Below are 22,653 nucleotides of genomic sequence, written 5' to 3' on the forward strand. Positions count from 1 at the left end.
CGCAAAATCCAGCAGAGGAAGATGTGGGCACATAGAGGAAGATGAGTCAGAAGAAGAGGCCCAGGGAGTGGTGGGCCATGGTGGGCTTTGAATAAAAGCCCTAGGTAGGAGGAGCTTCAAAGATGTCAAAATAAGAATATGCAAATTTGCTTTTTAGGAACTCTCAGTAGGGCAGCAGAATGAAGGATGGGCTGAAGGTGGGGAATTGATAAGAGAGTCAGCAGACAGGGATGATGTTTATGATAGGGCTGGTTCTGGTCATCTACTTACACTCCTCAAATTACTGACCTTTGACTGTGACCTTTTGTTCCTGAAGATGAAAAAGACTACCTCTAGGTAAGTAAAGGGCAATGGAATTATGATTATCTGAGCCTGGTGTGAATGTGATCACTCACAGGCTGTCCTGACTGAGCTTGGAAACTTCCACTAATTCACAGGTGACTATAAAGCCCTTACAGGCCGGTGAAGATGGAGAGTTGAAGTTGTGTCTGTGGGATTTTGGTGCAAACTGAGGCCCCCTGTAGGTGATGCACACGCTGCCTGGGCAGAGCTCTCTAAGACATTCTTGGTTAACTGTGAAGGCAGAGTGGCTATTACGCAGTATTATCATTTGATGGCCAAGTTCCTGTTGACTCTGGACTTGTCTATATATCTACAGGATCTCTGTCAAATACTGAGCCAGAACTACCCCACTACACACTCACACGAGATTGGGGAAACTCTGTCCAAGTTTGTAAACTCATAATAGTACCTAGAACAACAAGAAGATTAGTCTTTGAAAGGCCATTTGGTTAAATCATTCTGACATCATGCCCCAACTGACTACATTTATACACAATCATTCCTACGAGGACTTGTTTCCTCGATGCTGGATAATAAGAGCACAGAGAAATGTCCACTTTGGGCCACCTCATCTCTCCATCCTGGTCAAGGAAGACTGATATACTCACAGCAGCTCCTGTACCCTCATTCCTTATATTTGAACCTCCCTCAGGAGGTCCCTAAGCACCACTTCTTCTATCTCCTTATCATGGCCCCCTTTTCCTAAGCCAAACTTCCCAGAGGGAAGACAGAAGAGAAGGAAACATCAACACAAGGTTTTACACACAAGCTGAAGGGCTGAAATTCGCAACAGCCACACCCAGCCCCACAAATCCTGACAGGAAGACTTCCAGTGACAATTCAAAGCCATGAATGCCAAGTAGTTAATCAAGGCCAATGGGAAGGAGAAGAGTTGGTGAGGAGCACGCTTGAATATGCCACAAAAGTGCTTTTTATAAGCACTGAAAAACCCATGATTCAATACCACAAATTTACGTGGGTTCCCCCCTCAACCCTTGAGCCCACACAAAACACTTAGCATTCAGAAGCATTTTCTCTAAGCTGAAGACAAGCTAAGAACAATGCAGGGGGCTTTTCTCTCTCCTCAGGAAGCATTTCAGTCAGGACAATGGTACAGAACACACTGAGGGTGGGCTAGGTAAAGAATGTGGATGAGTAAGACATAAATAGACATGATCGGGTCCAAGGATCAAACGCTCAACGGCTTGTTTTTCTTTCTTTTTTTTTTTTCTTTGTACCTCTTCTCTTTCAGACAGAATTTTTCATTTTCCATTTTTGAAAACTTTTCCAAACAATGTGAAAGCACAGTAAAGACACCAAACAATGAAACGCTGTAAGTATTCTCGCGCAGACGCTTGGGAAGCCACATCTTGTTCAGTGGGCACCTTATTGTTATTTGCGGCGACGGCTTTCTTTTGATAAAAGTCTTGGTGATGGATGTTTGCAAGGTGTTTTTCTAGAGTTTAACAGGGCAATATTTTTTCTCTGCGAGCGGCAGCAAGTTGTACGTGTTATCTTAGCTGTTTTTTAAAGAAGCCAAAAGGAAATGAAAAGGTCTCTTTTAAGAGTGTAACGAAGTTGTTACTGTATGCATTAATGTACAGGAAGCTGCAGTTTATTTCAGACATCTGGGTGTCACTAAGGGCTACTCTAAATAAGGGTTTCATCTAAAGTGACTGTTACCGCTCGTATTCCACAAAAGCAAACTGATTGTGGACACAGCTTCTAAAGACAGGCCACTGTGACCCTGAGTGTGGTGTCTCTTTCATGATGTGTGTTCCTGTATGTGTGGATGCACATACATGTGCTTCCATGGGAGGCCAGAGGGCACCTTGGATGTCACTTCTCAGGAGCTGTCCTTGTCTTTGTGTTTTTGAGACAGGGTCTCTCCCTGAGACCTAGAGCTCACCACTTAGGCTAAGCTGACTGGCCATGAGCTGCAGGGACCCTCTCATCTCTACTGTCCCAGTACTGGGGTTTTTACAAGGATTCTAGGGATCCAACTCAGGTCCTCATGCTTGAGGAGCAAGCATTTTACCGATGGCGCCATCTCCCCGGCCCCCTTAACATTAATCTTAATGTCATCATTACCATACACTAGATGGCAGCTACATGTCTATTCTACTGACTGATTCTAACATTTTTCCTGCTTTAAATGCTGACTGCCCTGGCATTTCACTTACCTTCAATTGTAAAAGAGCATGCCTCAGGAGACAAGCCCCCATGTCCCTAAGCCACATTTATTATCATCCACCCCACCCTGAGCCGTGCCCTGGAGGACTACAAAACCAGATGTCCTTCTCAGACACTCTGCAAATCTCTTCTACTTCCTCATGTCCCCTTCCTACCAATCTCAGAGTACAATGGGGGCAATCTCAGTGTAATGGGGAAGTCGGACCTGAGGTCATCTCAAAGTTGGATGTGACCCTTGGCGGTAATGTTCTTGAAGCACAGAGTTTGACATGTACCTTTTTGAGGACAATAGTTTTAGACAACACTTATGCTTTCTGGGACATCTTTCCTTCTCAATAGGGAGTGATAGAAATAAGACTTGACTTTCAGAACCAGAGTGAAGGGCATTGTTGCAGCCTCACGCAGGATGGATGCCAGCCTGTCACCTCTCCCTTTCTTTCCTTTGAGTCGCCCCTAGCTAGCCTAGAATATTCCTTTCCTCACACTTCCCTCCTTGTGCCTTGGTCTCCTTCCACAGGACTCCTTTGCAGCCGTGGGGCTTTATACTCAGGAACAGAAAACTGTTTCTAATTACATTCTGTTGTGGTGCCACTGGTGGTTCTGGGGAGAGGCTCAATCCACCCTCAGCTACCGCCAGCAACCCTGCCCCGGCCTTTCCCACATGAGCATCATCTTTGAGTTTCCTATGGTAATGCTGCTTCAAGACAAGGCTCCAAAGGGTAGCTCAAACCACCTGAGGTTAATACACAATCGAAGCTGCATTGTTCCCCATGGAAACATTTATTTTTTAAACATAGGGATTCACATAGCCTGGGGTTGGCCTCAAACAATGTAATCAAAAATTACCTTGAACCTCTGATCCCTCTGTTCTGGGATTCCAGGCATGTGCTCTCCTATCCAGTCTATATGGTGCTGGGTACTGACTCCAGGGCCCCATGCTTGCTAGGTGAGCACTTACCAGCTGAGATACGTCACCAGCCCCGGACAGCACTTTTTTGCTAAAGGTAAAGCTCCACCAGAAAATCCTTCTAAAGCCATCCCCTGAGCCTTAGCTGTTCTTCCCAAGAAAACCTAGTCTTCTCACCACTGTGACTGACCCCACTACCCTCCTCAAATCCCCGGATTTCCTCATTCTCAGATATCACTCACTGCTTCTGCCTCCTAAGCAAGATTCCTAAGCGCCTGAGTCCATTCACATTCCCTGACATAGCCACCAGAACCCGTCTTTGTTAGTAGACATGACACTGCCCTTGGGAGCCAGCTCAGGAGAAATCTGCCAGATACATGCCTGGTAGGGCAAAAAGACCAAGGAGAGAGGGGGGAGTAACATGCAGGACCCCTTACTTAGATGTGTTCAGAATCCTTACAAGTTTTAAATTAGCACCTCAAACAGCAGTGGTGATTGGATAAGGGGAAGAGTAAAAGAAACCAAGACGACAGTGGTTGGAATTTTTTATCCAGTTTTGAGCTACTCTTTTGTTGGAGGCAGCTACAGAACCTGCTTGGAGAGGAGATTCCTGGGCTCTGTGCCTGCGGATTCTGATCCGCATTTTAAACAAGCCCCCTGGTGGTTCCGACAGACATTGGTCCACCCGACCACACTTTGGAAAGCACTGGCTGAGAGATGATCAAGCTTAGGGTGTGAGGGCCGCATCCTGACACTGTCCTCACAAAGGACCTTGGGTATATCGCACCTTCTTTCATCTTGGTTTCCTTCCTAACAATATAAGGAATTCAATCAGATGACTTCTAAGCACCAGTACTAAGAAGGATTCAGTTCCTTAATAATTCATTATAACCATCTTCTCCTGGAAAACTAACAGGATGTAGTTATATTGATGTCTATGATGTAAAAACTAAGTGTGTTGCTTTAAAGTTATTTAAATAATAAAGCAGAGAAGGTTCCTTTGTGTGGCCACAACCCTTCCCCATCTCTAGCATTTTCATGTCTTAAAAAAAAAAGAAATCTACATATTCCCTCCAGTACTAAAGGCCTCAGATATATTCTCATCAACTAAGTGAATTAGGTATAACTTCCAAGTATAGAACATGGAAGGTTTTGAGAACAGGGAAAGATACTTTTTAAAATATATTTTAATTAATTCTTTGGGAATTTCATATAATGTGTTTTGATCATATTCACACCCACTCCTCCCCTAAAATCTTCCTACATCAACCTCCCATCATCCCACCTCTTCTAACGTCATAACGTCATGCCCTTTTCTTCTTCTTTTTTTTTTAATAACTTACTAAGTCCAGTATGTGCTGTCCACACACTCATAGGTGTGGGGCTGTCCACTGGAGGCATGGTTAACCTACCAGGAGCTGCACTCCTAAAGAACACTGACTCTCCCTTCTCCAGAAGCTGGTAACCAAAGAGATCCTCAGGAGTCTGGCCTTATGTGCGTCTCGCCACTCCATACAGGATTGCTAACCGTCTTGATCTTGAGTAGATCTTATCCAGGCAACCACAGCGGCTGTGAGTTAAAAAGAGTAGCCATCCTGCAAGATCCAGAAGACACTCACTGCTCATCCTGGTCCGCTCCAAGCTCTGTCTCGTGAAATCTTTCCACCCCCTCTTCCATGATGGCTTCTGAGTCTTGGGGTTGGGGGTGGAGAGATGTCGTTTTGTGGCTAAGCACTCCACTAACACTTGGTCTCTGACCTTTGACCAACTGTAAGTTTCTGCATTAATCACCATTCAGAGCACAAAGCAACTTCTTGGATAAAAACGAGAGCTTCACTAATCTATGGGCAAGAGATTGAATTTTTTATTCATTTTACATACAAAAGGAGATTGATACTGTGTCCACTTAGAAAAATACTAATAGTAGCTTCACACCCCGACCCCCTGTGGCCTGTAAGCTCCACAACCATAAGTTCCTAGCCAGATTTACAGTACCAGGCTTGTATTTCCTCTTGTAGAGTAGACCTTAAATTCAATCAGAGGTCTGTTACCCCTCTAACATTTGAACCACTGTTGCATCCAGAGGTTTATCTTTCCATGCAGGTCATTACTGTACATCACAGGGTACACAGATAACTTATTGATGACTTTTTTCCTCTCTGCCCATGTAGCACCTTCTAGTACTATGAAAACTGGCCAGTATTGAGGAAGCTAGCCTCATCCTTCCTAGTGAGGGGAAGATACTTTTAATAAGAGAGACTCTAAGGTGACATACATACTTGCAATGGTCTTTGCAGAAAATTACACCCATTTTTCCAACTCCCAAAATTAGCAGCTTATGAAAAAAAGTCAAAACTCACTGAACCCACATCCATTATCAAATATATGCTCAAGGTTCTTATGCCCTATTAATTCCTTCCAGAACCAGGGTTTCCTAGTCTAGATTTATTCTCTCCACAAAAAAAAAAAAAAAAAAAAAAAAAAAAAAAAAAAAAAAAAAAAAAATTATTGAATGGAACCAAAACTCTGCTAGACACCATGACTTCAGAAATAAGCTCTTGATCTTGGTAAAGTCCTTGTCCTATAAGCATGAATATCCGAGCTTGATTCCCAGAACCCACATTTTAAGATAGAAAGAAGAGAAACAGCCAAATGTGGTCATGTAATCTTGTAGTGCTGGAGAGTCCGAGACTGGCCAGCCAGCCTAGCCTACTTGTAAGTTCCAGGCCCCATCTCCAAAAACAAAGGTGGGCAGTTGCCTGAGGAATGGCATCCATGGTTCTCCTCTGACACACACACACACACACACACACACACACACACACACACACCCCAAAATTAAGAGACAGCCAAGAATGATGGTGCATACCTATAATCCAACACTTGGGAAGTAAGATCAAGAGTTTAAGGCCAGCCTTAGCTATATAGCAAGTTTAAGGCCAGCCTAGGCTGCATGGGATCCTATCTCAAAAACCTAAGAGAATATTAAACAAGATAAAAACACATCATTACTTATTGGCAATATATTTTGATAACTACATGCAACTCAAGTAGAAAGGGAGGATAATAAACTTTGGAGAACAGGACCAAGAATGCCTTCCTTGAGGAATTTGCCTCTCACGATGAGGGAGAGAGTTTTCCAGAGAGATGAAGAAAAGAAAGAACATTTCCAGAAGCAGGCAGAAGCCTTGAGGCTTAACAAAAGAAGTGTGAATTTTATCCCGTAGATAATGGGGACATGGAGAAGGGCTGAGTTGGATAAGTAGAATTCAGACTTTTGTTTAGGAAAGGCCATTCCAGGAGGCTGGAGAGAGCTGAAACTGAATAAAGGTGTCAAGAAAAAAACATCAATAGAAGTGCCCCTTTGAGAGAGTGTGGATGTGAGCCTAGGAATCTCTGGGGTGTGTCACCAGCAACAGACTTATACCCTAAGGAGAATCTCAGTGGGGTGGGGGTTTCACCAGCAACAGACACACATCCTAAGGAGTGCTGGACTTCATCCTTCTTACTGTTTGTCCATGCTCTTCTCCCCTACTCCTAAATTTCTAGTAATCTGCTGTTGTTTTCTAGTTCCCATTTGGAACACTGGATTAACCAGAGACTTCAATGCAAACAAGTCCCCAGTAGCTAATGCCTCTTAATGCTGCAAGGCTTCCAATGCCACTGTGTGCTACTGCAAACAGCTTGGTAGCAATTTGGTTAGCAACTAAATGAGATAAATAGATAAGAAAATGCCAAGAAAGGATTCTTTTAAATTTAGCATGTATATATTAAGCCTCTAACTTGTTTTCTAAAGAAAATCATCCCTTGTAAACAGCTCCATTAAGTCTTTGCTTCAGCATGTTAAATAGATGCAAAGTCTAGATGGCTTTTCATTCTCTTTTGAAAGAATTCCATCAAATGAGATAATTTAACAAGTAAATGTAAGGCTAAGGCCATGATGGATTTGTTTTCTTTTGTTTCTTAGTGTCTAAGGATGATTCTTGAATTTCTTTTAATACTCAGAAGTCTAGGAAACCTCTTACGTTTCCCTCAAGCCATTGTTTGTCTTACAGTTATTCCGCCATTTTTGAGGAGAGCGAACTGAGTGGCTGGGACTACGATTACGGCTTCTGCACACCCAAGACACTCCAGTGCGTTCCAGAACCAGATGCTTTTAACCCCTGTGAAGATATCATGGGCTATGCCTTCCTGAGGGTCCTGATTTGGCTGATTAATATCCTAGCCATCGTTGGCAACCTGACCGTCCTCTTTGTCCTCCTGACAAGCCGTTATAAACTGACAGTGCCCCGTTTCCTCATGTGCAATCTCTCCTTTGCAGACTTTTGCATGGGGCTCTATCTGCTGCTCATTGCCTCCGTAGACTCCCAGACAAAAGGCCAGTACTACAACCACGCCATAGAATGGCAGACAGGGAGCGGCTGCGGCGCCGCTGGCTTCTTCACGGTGTTCGCCAGCGAACTTTCTGTCTACACCCTCACAGTCATCACGCTAGAACGGTGGCACACCATCACCTACGCTGTCCAGCTGGACCAGAAGCTGCGACTGAGACATGCCATCCCAATCATGCTGGGAGGGTGGCTCTTTTCGACGCTGATTGCCGCGCTGCCCCTTGCGGGGGTCAGCAATTACAGGAAGGTCAGCATCTGCCTCCCCATGGATGTGGAATCTACTCTCTCACAAGTCTACATATTATCCATCTTGATCCTCAATGTGGTGGCCTTCATCATCATCTGTGCTTGCTACCTTAGGATTTACTTTGCAGTTCAAAATCCAGAGCTGGTGGCTACTAATAAGGATACAAAGATTGCCAAGAAGATGGCCATCCTCATCTTCACGGACTTTATGTGCATGGCACCGATCTCTTTTTTTGCCATCTCAGCTGCCTTCAAAGTGCCCCTTATCACAGTCACCAACTCGAAGGTTTTACTGGTCCTTTTTTATCCTGTCAATTCTTGTGCCAATCCGTTTCTGTATGCAATTTTCACGAAGGCATTTCAAAGAGATTTCTTTCTGCTGCTGAGCAAATTTGGCTGTTGTAAACACCGGGCTGAACTTTATAGAAGGAAGGAGTTTTCTGCATATACCTCCAACTGCAAAAACAGCTTCCCAGTACCTAGTAAGCCTTCCCAAGCTGCCCTGAAGTTGTCCACAGTGCACTGTCAACATTCTGCTGTCCTAGACAAGACTTGCCACCAAGAATGCTAAATTCAGTAACTGCATTGCTGAATTGTACTTAAATATGTAAAAGAAAAAAGTCTACCTGAATTAGTCACTTTAAGATAATGCATCTTAGGAAAATATTTATTCTTAGGCACTTTAGGAGAAAGGCACTTGGTGGCCCATTACCAGTGGTCATTGGAACTGGGCAGTCAGAACTGCCCTCTGAAACTTAATGACATAAATTTCAGGAGTGTTTAGAAACTTTTGTAATAATTTAGACAGAGTAATTTTGTGTGTTGAATCAAATATTGAGAAAACCTAAGGTGTCATTTTTGCACATCTTTGGTCTTCTTCACTTCAATCTTGTAATTTTTGTTGTAATCTCCAAAGTATTAGTTCATTAACAGACTGGAAATTTTAAGTGGTCTTTGCCCTCAAATAGTTTGATAAACACATTCAAGAGATGCACTGGGCAGTGTGGTAGCCATTAGCCTTACACGGTAAATAAGTTTCTCAGCTACATTCCAAGTGCTTCGCGTATCTGACTAGTAATGCGCAGTACAGATGCAAACTGTTTTCATCAGTGTAGGGAATTCTACAAGACAGCTCTGTTCTGGAGACTTCTGTTTCCCGTTTACGTTCTATTCACTTAACCTTCCGTCTGAGGGCGCTTTTCTGCAAACCTGTCTGGCTTGCAGATCATGAACACCTGGCGGGCAGGAAGGCGTCTCAGCCCACTCTGCTTCCTCATCTCTTCCCTTGGGATCTTGGAAATGATACACAATCAGTGTGCCCAGTTGAATTGACTAAATCTACAAGGAAATGTATTCCTAGAACCTTTGACTTTCTAAGCAAAATAAAATACTTAAATATTGAAAATGATTAACTTACATTACATTTCCATCCTTTGCAGTTTATTGAAAAATATATCTGATATTCGTTAGAAACATTTTTTACTTATAATAAAATGTAAGTTTTTAGACTTACATTTAGGACAACTGAAAGGTCTAATTGCAGCACTTCTGTTTGCTGCTTCGACTTTTTTTCTCATCAAAAGTTCATTATACACCTGACATCTTGGTTTTATTTTTTCTATTTTTTGGGGGGTTTCTCTGTATAGCTTTGGCGCCTTTCCTGGATCTTCCTCTGTAGACCAGGCTGGCCTCGAACTCACAGAGATCCGCCTGCCTCTGTCTCCCAAGTGCTAGGATTAATTAATTAATGTAATTTCACCAACCGAATCTTCATAACACTCTATGGAGCAGATGCCGTTCATCTTACGTGAGAGAAATACCGATAATCAATTTTGAAAGTACTGGTAACTAGGAAGAGACTCACTAAGAGGATTCAGTCTCAAAGCTCTCCCAATCCCATATTGGTAATCATGGTTTTCCAAGAGTTACTTTGACTTGAAATACACCAAAAAAATAAGATACGTTCATGGATGGGCAAACAAATAAAAACTGGAAAGAAAGGTTTTGTTACCTAACAGTTCATATACATTCAAAGTTCCTTAAAATTTTCCCAATATTGTACCATGAACATTTTCAATTGCACAGAAATGTTGAAGGAACTATTCAGTGAATACCCATACACCACCACCACCTACAGTCAGTAATATTTACTATAGTGGCTCTCTCATACACTACTATATAATTATCTGTTATTTATCTGTCCATTAATGTGTCTTATATTTGATATTTTAAAGTAATTTGCAGACATCAGCCTTACACAAAAGTATATACTGTACGACCCCACATACATGAACCTTAGTGCTCTTATTCACCAGAGTGTAATTTCAGTATTTATTTACATCTTAGGTATAATTTGCATGCAGAGAAATGGACAAATCTTAAGTGTGCCACTTGAGTTTTGAGAATTGCATGCACCCGTGTGACCCAAGCTCCTGTCGAGATTTAGCACACTGTTACCATTAGAGAGCTGCTCAGCCCTATCACAGAGGTGCTAATGGCCAGATCTCTGTTTTCCACAGATAAGTGTTTCCTATCCTAGACATAAGTGAGGTTATAGAACACATACACTTTGTCACAAGGCTTCTGGGACTCAGTGTAATGTTTTTGCTATTTATCCACTTAATTGCTTGAATCTGTTCATGCCTTTTCATTGCTGGTTAATATTCTATTGCTGGTGGGTATCTTGGCTATTTCCAGTTTTCAATTCCCTGTGAGCATTGTATTAAATAAATGTCTAGCCATAACTAGACTCTACACATTCAGTTTGCTCTTAGTTTTTAAGTCATTACGTAAAATGATTCAAAGATTATAAGCGTTAAAAAAATATCTTCTGTGTTTTTTCACATTGATGACTTTTCTGCTCCGTAACAAATGACTGGTTCAGATGGCGCTCTCTCCCGCTCATTCTAGAGTCTGTCCCAGTGATACAGCAGAATACTAACTCATCATGCCACTATGTAACTACTTGATTATTCTTTCTGATTCACAAATCCCAGGAACAAAACAACTTAGTAAGAAAAAAAAAGTAAAATAAGAAGATTCAAACCCATCCTTGTAAATCAGCTCTTATGCCAGCACACTCTCAAATAGTTTGACTAGAGAACTCATAGTATGCTCTGAGAGCAATTCATGACCTCTTACCCAGATAATGATCTTTATTTTCTATATTATAATTTAAGGTTTAATAAATGGAGTCTCAGTTTGCTGTCTCCCTCATTCCCATGTCCTCCCACCCATAAGATCTATATTTTAATTGTCCTCCAACCCAGGTCTTTATTTTATATCTGTAGTACCATGTGTACATCCCAGGACATTCCTCCACTTACTCTTGGACTATGCCCTGGCTGCCTAATTCGTATTCACACCCAGTCTTTTCCAAGTCCTCTCTGTCACACACACCACTGACGAACCCTCCAGAAATCCTACTTCACCTCACTATGTGCCTGCACAGAGTTCCCAAGCAACTCATCAGCGCCTGGAAAGTGTGCGTGCCCACTCGTAGGCCAACACTCGGAGACTACGGGCTCTGTCCTCAGCTCTTCTCATCCTTTCTTCTGCTATTCTCTTCATGAAACAGACTGACCCAGTCACTCCTCCTTAAGCTGTTCTCTTCCACCTCCATGCCAGAACCTCCGCCGTTCCTACATCAGAGTAACGTATCCCTTGTCTATTGCCTTTGGAGTCCAAACTGCAGGTTTACCCCTTCAGCAAACGCTCTTTGATCTATTCCTTCCCTAATGCATCACAGTTAAGACACCTCCTCAGTGTAAAACAAAGGACGTAATAAATGTGACCCACAATAGTCTTTCTCTGCAGACATCTTTAGACTGCATGAATGTCCGTGTGCCTCATGTGCACTACATGCATGTCTGGTACCCACAGAGGCCAGAAGGGGGCGTCAGATCCCCTGGAACTGTAGTTATAGATAGCTCTGAGCAATGTGTGGGTGCTGGACTCAAACCCTGATCTTCTGGAAGAACAGCCATTGCTCTGAACCACTGGAGCCATCACTGCATCTCCTACAGACTTCATGAACATTCTTCTGTCTCCCTTTTTCTGTCTCCCCACACTGGAGTGTTAATTACCTTCATGAGTCCATCTTTATTCCACCTATGTTAGGAAGAGAAACTACTTTCATTTAACAACATCATTTTCCAAACTGGCTCATTTTCATATCTAAAATATAAAACTGCCTTTGTTAAGTATTTTACATATAACATGTCTAGAATGTGTGTTACATCTGTACAGGCCCTCATGGCTAAACTATAAACAGTCAGACACGCAATGATTTTATATCTCTTGTAATTTTTTCACTGTTAGATGTTGTCATTAGTGACATAATAAACCATCTAAACTTATAAAAATAACTTTAAAAGACTTTGGTATTTTGTTCTTGGCTTGCTACATTTGTTATAAAGGGCTTGGCTTTACTTTTCTTAACCTATTAATTCTAAATATAAATTAAGAATCTTTCTCACAAAGTATTTCAATATATGGACTCATATAAGAAATCACTTTTTCTGGGCTGAGGAGGTGGCTCCGTTGATGAAGTGTTTGCCACACAAGCCTGAGGACCTGAGTTCAGAACCTCAGCACCCACACTGAAACAGAGAGCAGCCATGTGTATCTACAACCCAGCACTGACGAGGAGATATGGACAGACACAGACTTTTGGAGCTCCTTGGTCGGCCAGTCTAGCAGAATTGGTGAGCTCCAGGTTCAGAGAGAGACCTTGTCTCAAAAATTAAGCTGAGAGTGACCAAGGAAGATGCCCAATGCTGACCTCTGGCCTCCACATTCAGGCACATGCACTCACACACAACTGTACATGCATACACATACACATATTCATATACACAAAAAGTTTTCCCTTCAAAAACCGAGTGATCAATTAGCCACAGTCAACTAGCCTGAAAATATTAGATGGAGAACTCCAGAAATCAGCAATTGACACATTTCTGATGGATCACTTTCCTGCATGGTAGTATAAAATCTCATACCATCACGTTCAGTCACACGAGGACTGGATCATGGTTCTGTCCAGCATATCCACACTGTGCTGTGGGTTGTTTAGCAGCCACCTCAGTTATCAGTTTCTTTGTCGTGATATCACATTCAAATAACCTTCGTTTTACTTATTGTCAGGACAGAGTCCAACAGTGGTGATGCAAAGAAGGCTCTACTATAGGACAACACAGTAACCCTTGTGCTATGCAGCACAGGGCACATGTAGACAAAGGCGTGTCACATGCAGGGTTTGGTGCTGTCTGAGATTTCAAGCATGCACTGGGGTCTTGAGATGTGCTATCCCTGAATCAAGAGGGGTTGCTGCTTTTCAATTAATATTTTCCCTATCAGTTATACTATAGGCTTCCTGCTTGCAGTTTAGGTTTCTAGTTATAAGTCACAGTGTTCCCAGTTGACCTAGAGAACATTTATGTGGAAAAGAGTATAACATTAACCTGTTAGAGTATGAATGATAATGAAGTCCTCAGCTAAATTCCCTGATTTTTACCATAACTAGCTGTTGCTATTTGCTCCAAACTGACTAGTTCCCCCAGAGAACTTAGATAACACCAGGGTGTCAGTTAATATTAGAAACCCAGTGCTCTGTGAAGTCTGTGCTGTAAAAAGGACTGTTTGTACATCTTCAGCACCTACTGAGATGCTCTGCACATTAAATAGAACAAAAGAAGAGGACCAGGGAAGGTCAGGTACTCGGTCCCTCAGAGACTAATTCTCTGCAATTTCAACAAGATCTTGGCTTGCAGAGAAATAGAAAGAACGTTTAACGGCACTGTCGGACGTGAGTAGGAGAAGGTTTGTGAAGTCCTCAAAGTGTGCTGGCACAGAGTTAGGACACATGCTACTCTCACAGATGTGTAACACAGCGAACTCTAGCCTAGCAAGGGACAGTTCCTCCATCAGCAAAATTGCATGTGATATTTATTAAGGTAATGTTTATGGACTTAAAAACTTATATTATGGTATAGTAATATAATTACTACAAGGTGCAGTAACAAATACTTACCTTGAATGTGAAGTATAAAGAGTTAAAAGGAAATAATGGAATGGGGAGGGTTAGAGGTGGAGATGAGAGGGCAGAAAAAGAGAGAATACCACAAGGATAAATAGCACTACCTACCTTTTGAAAAAGTCATGTGGAAGTTTACTACTATAGAAGCTTCCTAAAATATATACATACACATATATACAAAGAGTCTAAATACAGTCACCCTATAACGGAGTAACAATTGCCCCTACTAGACACCACACACTAATAAATAAAAGCCCAGTGTGAGGAATAGATGACCTTTTTTGGAGTCATTGCCCAGTAAGGGTCCACAGGCCTCCAAGCATTACAGATTGTTGTCTAAATTCTTGGCTACCCTTCAGAACATGACAGGAAGACCCTATTACTAAAGACACCACACATATGAGACATAGAACATTTCTATCAAGCTGATACTCACCTAGAAGCTTCAACTACTGGCTAGCTTTCAGTGATAGAAGGCATCATTTATGGTGATATTGTGTCCCCCAATATATTGTGCACCTTAATAAACTTATCTGGGGTCAGAGAACAGAACAACCACTAGAAAGACATAGAGGCCAGAAAATGGTGGCACACACATCTTTAATCCTAACATTCAGGAGGCAGAGATCCATCTGGATCTCTGTGAGTTCAAAGTCACACTGGAAACAGCCAGGCATGATGTCACACACCATTAATCCCAGGAAGTGATGGCAGGAAGCAGAAAGGTATATAAGGCATTAGGACCAGAAACTAGATTCTCATTAAGCTTTTAGGCTTTTAGCAGCAGTTCAGTTGAGATCCATTTGGACAAGGACTCTGAGGCTTCCAGTCTGAGGAAACAGGATCAGCTGAAGAACTGTCAAGGTGAGCAAGCTGTGGCTTGTTCTGCTTCTCTGATCTTCCAGATAAGTTTATTAGGGTGCATAATATATTGGGGAACACAATATCCCCACAGTCATTCTCACTTCTAGAGGAGAAAAGTCATCATCAACCTTCCCAGATGTAAAGCCTGAGAACTACAACACCCAACCTGGCAGAACTAGCTCCATGGCACTACAGTGGCACAAGGGTCATGGGAGGAACAAACTACTTTCTGGTTGGATTTAGGGCCTACTCCACACGTTGAAACCCATACCTAGAACCATTACTAGGGCAAAGAACCAATAGGTCAACAGGTGGTAGTTCTAGGAGAGAACTTACTACTATTATTTTGCTAAATGGACACAGTACTAAATAAACAAACATCATTATGCTCATAGATAACCCATTTCTCAGTCCTCATCAGAGAAGCTTCTATTTACAATAGGCAGCAACTAACAGAGACCCACAGTGGGTCAAGGTGCAGGGAATAGTAGACTGCAGAATGCTTAGCCACATCTATACATACCCCATCCTCCCAAGGATCGGGGATCATTGTGGATGAGGCAGGAGGCCTGTAAGAGCCAGGGCGATGGATGGCTGCCGGGAAACTATTTTCCTGGCACAGCAGTTGCACATGAGAATATACAGCAGAGGTAACAGTACATAGATAACCCATGCAAGCCTGAACCAGACCAAATTCCAGCATGGAGGAAGGTGAGCAAGAAGTCTTACCCAGTCAAGGAACCATTGGCCACTGACAGCTTCTGAGGCAGGCAGAGTCAGTTTTCTCAGAGGTCGACCCCTAGTTAGGTCAGCCATGCTCCAATGGGAAGCCATAAATCCAAGAATATACGAGAAGCACAAATTGGACTCAGTAGGCCTAAAAAAGTCAGATGGGCAGGGAAGGGAGATAGGTTTGGGAAGATTGGAGGAGGGACCTGAATATGATCAAAACACACTCAAAAATAAGAAGTAAATAGCAAGCAATAAGATATCACAGTCAAGTCTTAAGTAAATTCCTTCAATTTATAGGGCTTAAGGAATAATTACCTCTTTGAAAGTGGATGAAGATTTTACTCATGATATCTTAAACAAAGGCATTAAAAACATCTCATATACACAGAAAAACTGGTTTGGGGGGAGGTTTGTTTGTTTGGTTTGGTTTTTCAAGACAGGGTTTCACTGTGTAGTGCTGGCTGTTCTGAAATTTACTCTGCAGACTAGGCTGGCCTTGAATTCACAGAGATCTGCTTCGTGAGTGCTGCATTTAAAGGCATGCATCATCACTCAGCTAGAAAAAAAAATTAAAACAGTTAAATTTCACTTTTTTGTGACATTTTTTATTAATAAGTTCCTTACAATAAATTTTTTTTTTCATCATATTCCTTACCATCTCCCAGCCCTTCCCAGGTCCTTCTCCCTCCATACCCACCCTACTTCAGGCTCCCTCTCTCTCTTACAAACAAAAACAAAGGAAAAAATAACCACTAAAAAACATGGGCATCCATTTTGTGTTAGGCAACTAACTCCCCCTGAGCATGGGGCCTGTCCTGGACCGTGGTTGATATACCCAGTGTCTCTCAGGTGAAGAGAACAGAGTTTTCCTCTTCCAGCAGGTATCATTTGCAAATAGCTTCTCGGTTTGGGGTGGGACCTTGTGCCTACCTCCCCTTCTCAGTGCTGGGATTTTGGTCTGGTTTGACCTTACTCAGGTCTTGTGCATGCTGTCACAAGTCTCTGTGAGTTCCTCTGTGTACCAGTCCTGTTGTGTCCAGAAGACACTGCTTCCTTGAGTCATCCACCACCACTAGCTCTTTTTGTTGTTGTTGTTGTTGTTGTTGTTGCTGCTGCTGCTCTTCAAGACAGGATTTCTCTGTGTAACAGCCCTAGCTGGCTATCCTGAAACCCACTTTGAAGACCAGGTTGGCCTCGAACTCACAGAGATCTGCCTGCCTCTGCCTCCAGAATGCTGGGAGGCTTCTACGTCTGACTCTTGAAATCTTTCTGTCTCTCCTTGGACTCCTGAGCCTTGAGAGGAAGGGTGTGATAAATGCATCTCATTCAGAGCTGAGTACTCCAAAGTCTCTCATTCTCTGTACATTTTCTGTGTTAACTGCCATCTACTGAAAGAAGAAACTTCTCTGATGAGGGCTGAGTGTTGCACTGATCTATAGGTGATCTATAGGTATGGTGATATGTCATTAGAAGTGGTTTTATTGCTGTGTTCATTTAGCAGAATAATAGTATTAAATTTTCCTCTTGGCTCATGCCCTATTTAGTTTGAGGTTCTTGGACACATTAACAATATCAGGTATGGGTTCCATATTATGGAGTGGGCCTTAATTCTAAAAGCAGTTGGTTACTATCCTAACATCTGTGCCACTATTATACCAGTGGCCAATATCCTGTAGGTCACTACTATAGCTAACAGGGCCTGTAGCTGAATGAGACTGATGATTACTTTTCTCCCACAAGATCTAGCTATACCACTTTTGGGAACATTCCCAAAGGACTCCACATCTTACAGTGAAAGATACCAGCTCATCTGTGTTCACTGTTGCTCTATTCACAATGGCAAACAACTTGAAATAGCTAAGATGTCCATCAACTGATGAATGGATAATGAAAAATGTGGGACATTTACTCAATGGAATATTATTCAGCTGTTAATAAAAATGAAAATTTGTATACATTTTGTATAAAACCTTTTTAATTTAATAGCCACACATAAGAGAAAATATGTGATGTTTGACTTTCTAGGTCTGGGTTACCTCACTCAGGACAACTGTTTCATTTCCACCTATTTACCTGCAAATTTCATGATTGCATCCTTACAATAAGGTTTTAATAATTCATTAAAAAGAAAAGTTGAGTTGAAACTAGAATAGTGATAAGTAAACATTGGGCAGAACAACAAGAGAGTGTGGAAAAAGAAAGGCTGTGCTTTATTGATGCATGCTGTAAATGTGTCTAAAAATATCCGACCAAACCCCACTAACATTATTAATGAGTGAAATGTTAATCAAAAATAGTATGGAAAAGAAAATTATGAATTAACTTGCTGAGAACAGGATCCTGTAAATAGGGTGTCACATCTATATTAAATTAAACAATGAAGTTATGAACATCAATGTGCTAGCTAATTTTTATGTCAGCTTGATTCATGATAGAATCATCTGAGAGGAGGCAACTGAGAAAATACCTCCATAAGATCGGGTTGTAGGCATGCAAATTTATAGGATCATTTCTTAGCAATTGATAGAGGAGGGTCCAGCCCATTATAGGTGGGAAAACCCCTTGGGCTGGTAGCAAGTACAAGGCCCTGGGTTCAATCCTCAGCACAAAAAAAAAAAAAAAAAAGAAAGAAAGAAAGAAAGAAAGAAAGAAAGAAAGAAAGAAAAGAAAGCAGGCTGAGCCAGCCATGAGGAGCAAGCCAGTAAGCAGCACTCTTCCATGGCCTCTGTATCAGCTCCTGCCTACAGGTTCCTTCCCTGCCTTCATTGATAAACTGTGATATGGAAGTATATGCAAAAATAAACTCTCCCCCCCACAAGCTGCTTTTGATTACGGTGTTTTAACATAGCAACAGAAACTCTAACTAAGACTGTCAGCAGATTAAAAGGAAATGCTAACTGGAGAGATAGCTCAGCAGTTAAATGTACTGCCTGTTCTTCCAGAAGGCCCAGGATGAATTCCAGCACCCATGTGACAGCTAACCCCAGATTCAGGGGATCTGATGCTGTCTTCTGGCCTCTGTGGGTACTGCATGATACACAGACATAGACTCAGCCAAAATATCCATGCACATAAAATTAAAAATAAGTAAGTCTTACTTTTAAAAAAGTACAAATGGTCACAAAGCAAAATCACCTTTGTGAGCCAGAACTATCTAGTTTTTTTTTTATTATTGTTATTTATTTAAACATCACAGTCAATTAGATAATACAGAAGGCCACCACACAAAAGGTAAGTGTAATTTCTGACATTTTTTTACTGCACTTCTATTACGTGCGTCCATGTACACTCAAAAAGAGACCTCACATTCTAATTGCATTCCATGGTGTAGATCTTGGCCAAAACCTTGAAAATCACTGACTCAGATAATTCCACAAGACTTGGGTTTTTAAACAGCATCATCTGAGGCTGGTGAGTGAGTACCAAAGCCAAAATAACTCAGTGAACTCCTACTTCTCTCTGTGGTTACCCCAAACCTAAATAGTTAGATGAGTACCCAAAGAGAATGGATACAGCATTTCATCTCGTAGTTTACTTTTGAATGGATTTTGTTTACATTTTGAAAAGCTAAGGGGTATTCTGGAACGTAGGTGGGGCTATGGTGACTTTTCTAATCACTAAATGTGATACCTCATGGTGCCCTCACAACACAGAGATAATGAAGGAGGCACCAGTCAAAACGGAAAACAAAGGAAATGTAAGCTTGGATATCTGTATCTGCATTTGAACTATAATTTTATTTCATTAAATTTATTTCATTCCATATAGTGAACAGAGTTAATCAACTCTTTGATGGACTACATATAAAATAAAAATGTGGTTCACAGCATACAATATACCAGTCCCGCGTAGGTTCACAGAGCTGATGTATTGAGCTTCTAGCATTTACCACTCGGCCTCACCAATGGCTTTTGCAAATACATAGTCTCTCCCTCCAAAGCACATGATACCATCCTTCAAGTAGAATCTCCATCTGTTCTTGCTTCGGTGAATCTGAAGAGAGAAAAATAATCCAGGCTGCATTTGTAAACTCAGGGGTCACTTACATTCTTTAAAATGGCAAATGGGATGATTCTGACCCTAAATAGAAGACCTCCTCAAGATACTTTATTCATTCTTTAGCAAACATTTGGGTTCCTGTAAGCCAAACTGTAGTGCATTCCTGCTGAGCTCCCGGCGAGGTTCCATAGAGCAGCACCTAGCTCTACTCCTTCCTTTGTCTAACCACACCTTTTGTTTCTCTTATTGTCCTATGTGAATCTTGTCTGAGAGTCAAGGATCAGAGAGTCCCCCAAGGATGAAAGGCCTGTGCAAACCTTGGTTCAGAAATCCCGGAAAATGAGGTACCCAATAAATCAAGTAATTTGCACTTGGCATTTGGTCCCTGGGAGCTCCTCTTAGGGTGCTTTGAAGGTATGGAAATTACCCCGCTAAACTGTAAATAGAGAGTAAATAAAAATGCCCTAGGTGAAGGGATAGGGCTTCCCCCACTGCAGCCATAAAAGGCTAGATTCATTCTTTAGATTCCACGGATCCCTGTGAACCCACATACCGGTTACACCCACACACTCAGTTACACCAAACACTAGCTTAAGTACTGGAGATACATCAAGTCATTCGTACACCATGAGAACCATCACTCCACATCAAAGTATCAATGATCAGCCCCACAGTTACTACAGCCAACTCTGTGGATTGCTCAGGCCCCTTATATAAATGGCTTCACTGTTTCATACAACCTACACACACCCTCCTGGAAGATTTACATAATCTCTAGGTTATTTGTAACATCTAATGCTATGCAAATGCTTTTAAATAACAGTAATACTAAATTGTTCAGGAAATAGTGACCAAAAATAAGTCTGCACATGTTCAGGAAACACTTAATTTTTCAAAGGTTTTTGAACCCCTTGGTTGACTCTGCAGAAGAAACTCAGGTATAGAGGGCTGACTGTAGACATGTTAAGTATGTTTTTCAAAAAAATCCTGCCTTTGAAGAGTTTATATTTTATTGGAGAGAAGTTATCATTTTTATCTATATAAAATATTAGAAGGAATAAGGAGATTTTGTGGAGAAAAGTTTATTGTTATAGCAATTAAAAGCATTTCCTCTGTCTCCTTTAAGTATATCAAATTATGACTCAAAAACACTATATTAATATCCACTTCATACACACTAGGATGCCAAGGAGCTGAATGTTACATGACAAGCAATAGCAAGGATGCGGGCATCCCAAACAATGCTGTAAGGCTGTCCCATGCCCATACTTCATCCATTTATGTCTCTGCTTTACATTGGGCCACAGCCTGCATGCCTGCCTTCCATCCCTCTCTCCAAGATACAAATCATTCAAGCCCCATTTCAAAGGCCCACATTGCCCGTGAGGGGTTCGTGGAGAATTCCAACAACAAATGATTTCTTGTATTTCCTTGCTACTTCTAGGTCTTGCTGTCTGCCACACAGCGTAAGGTCTGATTCATGTGTAGTGGCATTTGCTTTACTTTATCACACCATTCTGACATCTGACTTGCCTGCCATCTTCTCGTGTGTGGGGTTTGTGTTTTGTTTTGTTTTTATCCTGTAAGAAATAGTGTGTTTGAATAAGATTGTCACCTCCTGAAGACACGGATTATCATCTAGGGGCTGGGGGTGCATCCTAATGGCTTAGTGCAGAGCACTTGCCTAGCAGGTGCTACATGCTAGGTTCAATCCACCATGGGGGTGGTGGGAGAATGGGGGATGACAATGATTATCACTTTCTTTTTTTTTTTTTTTTTTTTTTTTTTTCTTCCGAGACAGAGTTTCTCTGTAGCTTTGGAGCCTGTCCTGGACTAGCTCTGTAGACCAGGCTGGCCTCAAACTCACAGAGATCCACCTGCCTCTGCCTCCTGAGTGCTGGGATTACAGGCGTGCGCCACCACTGCTGATTATCACTTTCAAGTGTCACTATCCCATACAGCACAGTGGTAGACCCAAAACACACCCTCAACTTTACAGAATTGGGCTGCAGATCATTTACTGAGACTTAAGGCTTGCTACACAAACGTAAGGACCTGAGTTTGAGACCCAGATCCACATGAGAAGGAGTTGGGCACAACGGTGCACACTTGTAATCCCAGTGCTGGGGCAGCAAGCATGGGCAGATCAAGGGGATTTGTTAGCCAGCCAGCCTAGCCTACTCAGTTAGCTTCAGGCTAATGGAAAACCCTGTCTCCCAAAACAAGGTAGAGAGCACCTAGGGAACAATAGCAGAGGTTGTCCTCTGGTCTCCATGCACATACACACCCATACACACACATGTTCACCCACACAAGTGTGCACATAATGTACATGCACACACATACAGGACTAAACAGCTGTTCTATGAGTCACTTGACTGTGAACTGGAACTCGCCATCATACTTCATACTACTTTATATACCTTCCAGTATGAGTTCAATTAATAAACCCCAAGTCCAAAAGGTGAACATAGTACCTTATCATACTGACAGACAATTACATTATCTGTGTCAAACAGGTCTGGCACATCCTGCTCACTGACATCATCTCCAGAATTTAGAGGATCCTAAAGATGAAAGATGATCACATTAAGGGATTTCATGATGCTTCAAATTTTTTTCAAAGATAGAAAGACATAGAAGTAGAGGGACCTGAAGACACAGAATAGTATTTTTGCTTCAAAGTCAAATAACCTGGGTTTGAATTCCAGCTTGACCACTTAATAATTACATGATCGACCTTGGGTAAATGATCAAAATTTTCTGTATCTCTGTTTTCTCATCTATGAAATGACAAGTCGCAATGAGACCCACAGGACCCTGGGACTGTTAAAGATGGTGACTCAGAGAAGGCATTACCATAGGCAGATACCTGAAGGCAGCTGCAAGTGAGAGGCAACAGCCCTCATCAACTTAATCACCATATTCCACTCAAACGCCAC

General features: G+C 41.9%; 2 protein-coding genes across 3 annotated transcripts in view; one reads left to right on the forward strand and one right to left on the reverse strand.

Moving 5' to 3' along the window:
• Window positions 1–8,650, forward strand: part of Lhcgr (luteinizing hormone/choriogonadotropin receptor) — a 55,022-nt gene extending 46,372 nt beyond the window's left edge. The window contains exons 10-11 of one of the 2 annotated variants that reach the window (XM_036171010.1): window positions 1,595–1,675; window positions 7,498–8,650. In XM_036171010.1, the coding sequence (XP_036026903.1) occupies window positions 1,595–1,675; window positions 7,498–8,650 (1,234 nt within the window). The remainder of the gene's footprint in view (window positions 1–1,594; window positions 1,676–7,497) is intronic. The other variant, XM_036171011.1, reaches the window with a different exon arrangement.
• Window positions 8,651–19,475: 10,825 nt separating this feature from the next.
• The window catches only part of Gtf2a1l (general transcription factor IIA subunit 1 like), a 75,519-nt gene continuing 72,341 nt past the window's right edge, over window positions 19,476–22,653 (reverse strand). The window contains exons 10-11 of the mRNA XM_036170501.1: window positions 22,189–22,278; window positions 19,476–19,705 (exon numbers count right to left, since the gene is read on the reverse strand). Coding sequence (XP_036026394.1) covers window positions 19,598–19,705; window positions 22,189–22,278 — 198 coding nt within the window. The 3' untranslated portion in view covers window positions 19,476–19,597. The remainder of the gene's footprint in view (window positions 19,706–22,188; window positions 22,279–22,653) is intronic.

This window comes from Onychomys torridus, chromosome 21, assembly GCF_903995425.1.
Source record: "Onychomys torridus chromosome 21, mOncTor1.1, whole genome shotgun sequence".
Lineage (NCBI taxonomy): Eukaryota > Metazoa > Chordata > Mammalia > Rodentia > Cricetidae > Onychomys > Onychomys torridus.